The 9,426-nt window shown below is 54.1% G+C and overlaps 1 protein-coding gene across 1 annotated transcript; it reads right to left on the bottom strand.

Moving 5' to 3' along the window:
- Window positions 1-2,472, bottom strand: mrpl17 (mitochondrial ribosomal protein L17). The gene is made up of 3 exons (XM_006641611.3): window positions 1,877-2,472; window positions 1,509-1,577; window positions 1-564 (listed from the first exon to the last, which is right to left on the bottom strand). The coding sequence occupies exons 1-3, from the start codon at window positions 2,048-2,050 to the stop codon at window positions 307-309; spliced, it is 501 nt and encodes a 166-aa protein (XP_006641674.1). The 5' UTR covers window positions 2,051-2,472; the 3' UTR covers window positions 1-306.
- Between the last annotated feature and the right edge of the window lie 6,954 nt (window positions 2,473-9,426).

Below are 9,426 nucleotides of genomic sequence, written 5' to 3'. Positions count from 1 at the left end.
TGAACCACAGCCGTCTTTATTTCAACGTCTTGTATCCCACTGAAACCCTCAGGCCGTGGAGCAGCCCCGTGCCCCCCTGCGGCAGTGCCCCCAGTGTCCGTGTGTGCTTGTGTCCGAGCTCCTGCGCTCCCAGACTCCCGGCATTCCGGAAGGCGGAGATCTGCGTCAGTGAGAACACAGGCAGGAAAGAGCCGGGCTGCCACAGAATCAAACACTGTAACTGGACCCCAGTGACCCGGCCCAGTCCAGAGCAGCCCTGAGGCCTCAGGGCGACTGGGCCCCAGTGACCCGGCCCAGCCTGGGGCCTCAGGGGGAGGTGCTGGCCCCACCCTGGTCCCTCTCCTCCCGATACCCGCGGAGAAGCACGTTCAGCAGCGTGTGCTCACTGTCCGGCCGCCGCGTGATCAGAGGAGGGTAGGGGTTACCCTTGTACTCCAGCACCGCCATCTTGGCCCGGTCCAGGTTCTGGCGGTTGGGGATCTGGAACATACGAGTATAGTGGCTATCCTGTCCCTGGAAACGGGGTACCAACACCTGGAAGAGTTTGGGGACCAGGTCCTTCTCCTAGATAGAGAGAGAGGGGTTCATACAGACACACTGACTGGACACTCCAGTACATTAACACTGCACTGAGAGAGAGAGGGGTTAATACAGACACACTGACTGGACACTCCAGTACATTAACACTGCACTGAGAGAGAGAGGGGTTAATACAGACACACTGACTGGACACTCCAGTACATTAACACTGCACTGAGAGAGAGGGGTTAATACAGACACACTGACTGGACACTCCAGTACATCAACACTGCACTGAGAGAGAGAGGGGTTCATACAGACACACTGACTGGACACTCCAGTACATTAACACTGCACTGAGAGAGAGAGGGGTTAATACAGACACACTGACTGGACACTCCAGTACATGAACACTGCACTGAGAGAGAGAGAGGGGTTCATACAGACACACTGACTGGACACTCCAGTACATTAACACTGCACTGAGAGAGAGAGGGGTTAATACAGACACACTGACTGGACACTCCAGTACATTAACACTGCACTGAGAGAGAGGGGTTAATACAGACACACTGACTGGACACTCCAGTACATTAACACTGCACTGAGAGAGAGAGGGGTTCATACAGACACACTGACTGGACACTCCAGTACATGAACACTGCACTGAGAGAGAGAGGGGTTAATACAGACACACTGACTGGACACTCCAGTACATGAACACTGCACTGAGAGAGAGAGGGGTTCATACAGACACACTGACTGGACACTCCAGTACATTAACACTGCACTGAGAGAGAGAGGGGTTAATACAGACACACTGACTGGACACTCCAGTACATTAACACTGCACTGAGAGAGAGGGGTTAATACAGACACACTGACTGGACACTCCAGTACATTAACACTGCACTGAGAGAGAGAGGGGTTAATACAGACACACTGGACACTCCAGTACATGAACACTGCACTGAGAGAGACGCACGTACCGTTAGCCAGAAGTCGGCCATTTTCATTGCCTTCTCATCAGTGTCTCCTCTCTTGGCGAAGTCAATCAGCTAGAGGAACGAGAGAGAGAGAGAGAGGGGGGGGGCTTGAGACTGTGTCCCGAGTTTCATCAGGAGCCCACAGCTCCCGAACGCCGTGTCAGACAGCAGCCAGTAAGAGCGACAGCGGCCTCAGGACACCCGTGGGACCTGAGGGGAGCCGTGTTAGCGCCTCTGTCGCAGAAAGGGGGCGGGGGTCGCGCTCTTGAACCCGCGGGGACGCTGCGCTTGTTGGCAACGTGTCTGAGGCTCTTGAGGCGGTCAGCCCGCAACGGCGACGGCAGGAGCGGCGCTGCTAGCGGCGACCCTACCTTCTCGGCGTATATCCGCACCTCGTCGGCCCTCGCCCAGGTGGTCTCGATGCGCTCGTGTCGGACCAGGCCGGTCAGGATGTTCCTCAGCATGTTGATGCGGGACTCGGGTCCGAGCCCCATGCGCCGCCCATAGCGGCCGTGGGAGATCAGAGTCCGCAGGGACAGGCGCATGGCGAGCTCGGGGGGGCGAGGAGGTGAAGAAGAAGAAGACCCACCCAAACCGTGGGCTGTGTCACGGCCTGACTAGCTGAACAGTGTATACTGTTTTTATTAACGAAAGTATATACCGTATTATTACCCGGAGCCGGGACAATTAAAGGCGACTGACCTCCCTGCCTACAACACCGTGAGCAGCCATCTTGAGCTCCACTCGAAATCCTGTCCGTGTGGGAAACAAGGACTGTGGACCTAGTGAGCAACACGGTTCCTTTGCTTCCGATTATGAAGGGCTGGGGGGCATACATGAGGAATGAAGGTTTGAGGGTGCTCCTGCCCGTCTTGTCATACCGCCCTCCCCTCCCCGATTTCGAAACAACAGAGCGCCGCCTTCAAAACGCTCCGATGGGCGCTGTAGGGATTCATGCCTGGAAATGTACCCTGCTGCTTCAGCACCCCGGTCTCATCCAGCCCTGGTCTGTGTTTCCGGAGGGGCAGAGGAGGACTGCTGCTCCACACCAAGAAGTGCAGCGCGGAAAGCTGTCCCCCCGGGTCAACAGGTTCCCCTGAGCAGAGTTCCTGTCAAAGAGCCCTTATCACGGAAAAGGCAGGGAAAGAGGAAAGTATTAGCAAGTTGGATAATTCTGTATCTATGCTTTATGTTATGTTAATTATGTTTTTCTTCTACTGTGATTATGTTTATTATATCTAGCTCGTTATGTCTATACCTATACCTGTATCTTACCTACGTCTCATTCAAAGTACAAAAAGCTTTATTGGCATGACCAATGAATTAAACTGTTGCCAAAGCAATTAACAGAACATTTACAATAAAAACATGTTATTAGACATTAACGTACATCACGTTAATCACCATATCTATAACGGTATCAATTTCTGTAACTGTATCTATATTTATATCCTTTGTACTTCAACAGTATCTCTATAAAAGGCAAAATGTTAAATGTACAGTTCCTAGATTGTGCCACAAGGTGGCAGTGTAGCTACATTGTCTTCTCTTTCGCCGTGGAAAAGTTGGAAAAACTTTTTACTCCTGTACGATTTTCCAACTCTGTCTCTCTCTCCCGCCGTGTCTCTGTTACTCTCTGTTGTTCTCCCTCTCCAGGACATTGACCAGCCCTCCAGGGCTGGACAGGCCTGCAGACACAGTGATCGGTATCTACAGGACCAGTACTGGACAGGCCTGCAGACACAGTGACCAGTCTCTACAGGACCAGGACTGGCCTGCCCTGCTCTGAGAGACACGCTGTTGTAATGACCCTCTTAAAACCAGGATCTTAAGAGTGATGTACCTCAGGGGTACAACAGCACTGTCCCAGCTGGGACCCGAACATGATCCCTTGCAGTCACAGGGACAGGGTCCTGATAATCACTCCTTCAACTCGGCAGTTTGAGTCTCTGTCCTGATGCCTCCAGGTGGGCTCGACAGCTCGCCTGATGACATCCAAGTGGGCTGCACATTGCTGGGGCTGGAGGGGATCCCCATGACCTGTAAAGCGCTTTGAGTGGAGTGTCCAGAAAAGCCCAATATAAGTGTGAGGAATTATTATTATTATTATTATTAACAAATAGGCCACTTAATGAGGTTAGCCAGTCATCTGCTTTAGCTGGCTCCCTTCATTGCCTCGCTCCTCGGCCTTCAGTCTTTCTGCAGTGTCCCTCGTGTCGATCCTGCGGGCCGGTCCAGTCAGTGTGGGGGCGCAGGGGGTCTGTGGGACTGTCACTATTGTCCCAGCACCCGGTGCTCTGAGGCAGGGTGCTGACTGACTGACAGCTCCTTGCTCCCCTGCACAGTGAACACGAGCTGGTCTGAGAGTTAGAGCCATTCATCACCAGCCTGCTGCAGACCGAGAGAGACAGGGGGAGAGAGGAGAGAGGAGAGAGGAGAGAGGGGAGAGGAGAGACAGGGGGAGAGAGGAGAGAGGAGAGAGGAGAGACAGGGGGAGAGAAAGGGGAGAGAGGAGAGACAGGGGGAGAAAGGAGGAGAGGAGAGAGGAGGAGAAGAGAGAGGAGAGAGGGACAGAGAGAGGAAGGTAGAGAGACAGACAGAGAGAAAGACAGAGGGGACAGAGACAGAGAGAGGAAGGAGGACGTCTTGTCCATTCTCATCTGTTCTGACATGAAGTACCAGGAATTTCACAGTGGAACACTGAGGTCAGCTCAGGGTTCGGGCAGGGTGTCCCGCAGGGGGACACAGCCAGCTCAGCTCAGGGTTCGGGCAGGGTGACCCGCAGGGGGACAGAGCCAGCTCAGCTCAGGGTTCGGGCAGGGTGTCCCGCAGGGGGACACAGCCAGCTCAGCTCAGGGTTCGGGCAGGGTGACCCGCAGGGGGACAGAGCCAGCTCAGCTCAGGGTTCGAGCAGGGTGACCCGCAGGGGGACAGAGCCAGGTCAGCTCAGGGTTCGAGCAGGGTGACCCGCAGGGGGACAGAGCCAGCTCAGCTCAGGGTTCGAGCAGGGTGTCCCGCAGGGGGACAGAGCCAGGTCAGCTCAGGGTTCGAGCAGGGTGTCCCGCAGGGGGACAGAGCCAGGTCAGCTCAGGGTTCGAGCAGGGTGTCCCGCAGGGGGACAGAGCCAGGTCAGCTCAGGGTTCGAGCAGGGTGTCCCGCAGGGGGACAGAGCCAGGTCAGCTCAGGGTTCGGGCAGGGTGACCCGCAGGGGGACAGAGCCAGCTCAGCTCAGGGTTCGGGCAGGGTGACCCGCAGGGGGACAGAGCCAGCTCAGCTCAGGGTTCGAGCAGGGTGTCCCGCAGGGGGACAGAGCCAGGTCAGCTCAGGGTTCGAGCAGGGTGTCCCGCAGGGGGACAGAGCCAGGTCAGCTCAGGGTTCGGGCAGGGTGACCCGCAGGGGGACACAGACCGGTGGGCTCAGGGTTCGAGCAGGGGAATGCTGGCAGGGCTCTCTTGTGGCAGGACAGCTGTGATCAGCGCCGGTCAGACCACACAGCCGCCAGTACTGTGGTGCAGTAGCTGGCCGCCGCCCACTCTGCCTCAGCTAATTAGACCCAATTAAGCCAGTAAACACGGCCAGGGGCGGGAGCCCAGGGAGAGGGGTGTCTCCCCGCTGTCCGCGCAGGAGCGAGACGCGCGACTCCAAACGCCATCTGGCTGCTGAGCAGCCCAGAATTAATCCCAGCTGCTGGACAGAGACGGATGACCACTGCTTGACCAACTGGTCCATTTCTCAGGCTCCACTTTTCTCTAATGACCAGCGACAGGCTCAACTGGGCTGCAGTGTCAGTCAGCGAGTATGAGAACTAATCTTCCCAATAAAGCTGTCTCTTCCCTCTCTCCTCTCTCCTCTCTCTTCCCTCTCTCCTCTCTCCTCTCCCCTCTCTTCCCTCTCTCCTCTCTCCCCTCTCCTCTCCCTCTATTTCATGCTCTTCCCTCTCTCCTCTCTCCTCTCTCTTCCCTCTCTCCTCTCTCCCCTCTCCTCTCCCTCTATTTTGTGCTCTTCCCTCTCTCCTCAGTTCAATTCCAATGAGCTTTATTGTCCTGCCTGATGAAGTACCATGTTGTCAAAGACACAATTAACTCAACACCTACAGACACAAACACATCACAGGACATTGACACACAACATACAACACACAGAACATCAGTGAGAGGCTCACTGTTCCTCAGGCTGTGGCCATCTCTCTCCTCCCTAATCCCTCTCTCCTCTCTTCCTCTCTCCCCCCATTCTCTCTCTCACTCTGAGTGGACAGTCCGTGTGGCGATGAATGTGGGCTAAATCACAGTCTGGGTATTTATTTCTGTTTTTCATGCAATAATCAAAATTAAACTCACAGATAAAATTACTGTATATTTCTCTCTATTTAGTTACAGTAGTTTTTAATCAATTTATTATGGACTGAGTGTCTTTACAGTGACTCTCCAGCTCTGATGATGATGAAGGAGTGTTAGTGTGAAGATACAGAGGAGCTGGACTGAGTGTCTCTACAGTGACTCTACAGCTCTGATGATAATGATGATGATGATGACGATGAATGAATGAGCCCTGGTCATTCCCCACCCTTTGCCCCCTCATGATGAAGAACTCCTTTATTTCACCCAAGAAGCCCACTGACACTGGGGCACTGGGCAGGGGAAACAGAGGCTGGTGGCCATTCCAGTGGGAGAGAGGAGAGAGAGGAAGAAGAGCAGGAGGAAGAGGGGAGAGATGAGAGAGCGATGAAGGAGAGGAGAGAAGGGAGGGCAGAGGAGAGAGGAGAAAAGAGGTGAGAGGAGAGAGGGAGGGGTGAGAGGAGAGAGAGGGAGAAAAATGAGAAAATAAATGACTGTAGAAAGATATGACGATAGACTACACACAGCTTTAAATCTGAAAGGGAATTTGCGACACACTCCGCCGGTTTGTCACCCAGCTCTATAACGCTTTTTTCTTTCTGTATTTATTCTCTCTGTTATTTCTTCCTTCTGACTTCCTCAAGACCTCTGTGCCCCCTGTGTCTTTAAACCCACAGAACAGGAACAGCAGAGACTCCCCTCTCTGTCTCTGTATCTGTCTCTGTATCTGTCTCTCTGTCTGTCAGTCTGTCAGTCTGTGTCTCTGCCTGTCTGTCTGTCTGTCTCTTTATATCTGTCTAACTGTGTCTGCCTGTCCGTCTGTCTGTCAGTCTGTCAGGCTGTCTCTCTGTTTCTCTCTGCCTGTCTGTCTGTCTATCTGTCTCTTTATATCTGTCTGTCTGCCTGCCTGTCTCTCTGTACCTGTCTGTCTGTCTGTTTGCTTGTGTGTCTCTGTATCTGTCTGTCTGTGTGTTTTATAGATGTACCTGAATAAAGGTTAGGTGTAGCATCACTGGAGGATTACCCTGGAATTTAATAATAATAATAATAATAATAATAATGACGGTGACGATGAGGATGAGGATGAGGATGATGATGATGATGAAGACGTCGATGCTCTGGGTCAGTCATTAAGGCGCTCCTGCGAGAGAGCAGGAGGAGCGCCGGACCAGCGCACAGGCAGAGAGCAGACCAGCCAGCGCACAGCTCCTTATTTAATTTAGACGCCATGTGAAAATCGATCCTGCCATTCGATACGAAATCAGAATCAGGACGATTAAGCGCAGGAAATTAACTCTGAAAATATTTTTGATGGAGTACCTTGTACTCTCCCTAGCAAATGGACTGCAAAGTGGAACAAATGACAGCAGGCTAGTGGCGGAGACAGCCGCCCTCCATCTTCCATTAACGGATAATAGGAAAGGTCCAGCCCCCAGCCCTGCTCGGCGGCATTAATCAAAACAGCCCGTATATGAAGATTTATGTCTCTGAGCTGCTCCACTCGCGCGACTCCCCCAGCACAGCACAGAGCCGCGCAGCGCCGGGAGAGAGAGGAGGGAGAGAGGGAGACAGGAGGGAGAGAGGAAGAGAGACAGGGGGGAGAGAGGAGGGAGAGAGGAGGAGAGAGAGGAGAGGGAGAGGAGGGAGAGAGAGAAGGAGAGAGGGAGAGAGAGAGGAGGAGAGAGAGGAGAGGGAGAGGAGGGAGAGAGAGAAGGAGAGAGGGATAGAGAGAGGGAGAGAGAGAGGAGGAGAGAGAGAGGGAGAGGGAGGGATAGAGAGAGGAGGGAGAGAGGGATAGAGAGAGGATAGAGAGGAAAGAGAGAGGGATAGATGGAGGAGGGAGAGAGGAGAGAGGGGGGAGATATGCAGAGAGAGTAGAGGGAGGGAAAGAGGAGAGACAGAGGGAGAGGGGAGAGAGGGAGTGAAGAAAGAGGAGAGGGAGAGAAGAGAGGAGAGACATATAAGCGAGGGAGAGAGAGAAGAGACAGAGGGAGAGAGATGAAGGGGTGAATGGGGAGAGAGAGGGACAGAGTGGACAGAAAGGAGGGGGACACACACAGGTGCAGAAGGAGAGGGCCAGGGAGAGGCAAATAGATTCATCTATATATCAGTGTGTGTGATTGCTGCTCAATTCTCTCACTCTTCAGCACAACAAACAGACACAAACACACAAACTCCAAAGTTAATCCCCACGATGTTGGGACAGTGCCCCTGTCAGTGTACGGCACCCAAAGGCACCCACCTCAGTGTCCCAGTGTCCTAGTGAGACTGAGAGCATCAGAGCACTGCTGTAGGATAGACTGAGGGCATCAGGACACTGCTGTAGGAGACACTGAGGGCATCAGGGCACTGCTGTAGGAGAGACTGAGGACACTGCTGTAGGAGAGACTGAGAGCATCAGGACACTGCTGTAGGAGAGACTGAGGGCATCAGGGCACTGCTGTAGGAGACACTGAGGGCATCAGGGCACTGCTGTAGGAGAGACTGAGGACACTGCTGTAGGAGAGACTGAGAGCATCAGAGCACTGCTGTAGGAGAGACTGAGGGGATCAGGGCACTGCTGTAGGAGAGACTGAGGGCATCAGGGCACTGCTATAGGAGAGACTGAGGGCATCAGGGCACTGCTGTAGGAGAGACTGAGGACATCAGGGCACTGCTGTAGGAGAGACTGAGGGCATCAGGTCACTGCTGCAGAAGAGACTGAGGGCATCAGGGCACTGCTGTAGGAGAGACTGAGGGCATCAGGGCACTGCTGTAGGAGAGACTGAGGGCATCAGGTCACTGCTGTAGGAGAGACTGAGGGCATCAGGACACTGCTGTAGGAGAGACTGAGGGCATCAGAGCACTGCTGTAGGAGAGACTGAGGGCATCAGGGCACTGCTGTAGGAGAGACTGAGGGCATCAGGTCACTGCTGTAGGAGAGACTGAGGGCATCAGGACACTGCTGTAGGAGAGACTGAGGGCATCAGAGCACTGCTGTAGGAGAGACTGAGGGCATCAGGGCACTGCTGTAGGAGAGACTGAGGGCATCAGGGCACTGCTGTAGGAGAGACTGAGGGCATCAGGACACTGCTGTAGGAGAGACTGAGGACACTGCTGTTGGAGAGACTGAGGGCATCAGGGCACTGCTGTAGGAGACACTGAGGGCATCAGGGCACTGCTGTAGGAGACACTGAGGGCATCAGGGCACTGCTGTAGGAGAGACTGAGGGCATCAGGGCACTGCTGTAGGAGAGACTGAGGGCATCAGGACACTGCTGTAGGAGAGACTGAGGACACTGCTGTAGGAGAGACTGAGGGCATCAGGGCACTGCTGTAGGAGAGACTGAGGGCATCAGGGCACTGCTGTAGGAGACACTGAGGGCATCAGGGCACTGCTGTAGGAGAGACTGAGGGCATCAGGACACTGCTGTAGGAGAGACTGAGGACACTGCTGTTGGAGAGACTGAGGGCATCAGGGCACTGCTGTAGGAGACACTGAGGGCATCAGGGCACTGCTGTAGGAGAGACTGAGGGCATCAGGACACTGCTGTAGGAGAGACTGAGGGCATCAGGACAGTGCTGTAGGAGAGACTGAGGGCATCAGGG

The sequence above is a fragment of the Lepisosteus oculatus genome, chromosome 27, assembly GCF_040954835.1.
Source record: "Lepisosteus oculatus isolate fLepOcu1 chromosome 27, fLepOcu1.hap2, whole genome shotgun sequence".
NCBI lineage: Eukaryota > Metazoa > Chordata > Actinopteri > Semionotiformes > Lepisosteidae > Lepisosteus > Lepisosteus oculatus.
Note: the sequence above shows the minus strand (reverse complement) of the source record. Positions and strands in the feature narration are given on the sequence as shown.

Excerpts from the sequence above, each read along its gene's own strand:
- mrpl17 (XM_006641611.3), bottom strand. The coding sequence starts at position 2,050 with ATGCGCCTGTCCCTGCGGACTCTGATCTCCCACGGCCGCTATGGGCGG. Across the intron at positions 1,578-1,876 it reads TGCGGATATACGCCGAGAAG|CTGATTGACTTCGCCAAGAG; the intron begins GTAGGGTCGCCG and ends TCGTTCCTCTAG. Across the intron at positions 565-1,508 it reads TGGCCGACTTCTGGCTAACG|GAGAAGGACCTGGTCCCCAA; the intron begins GTACGTGCGTCT and ends CTCTCTATCTAG.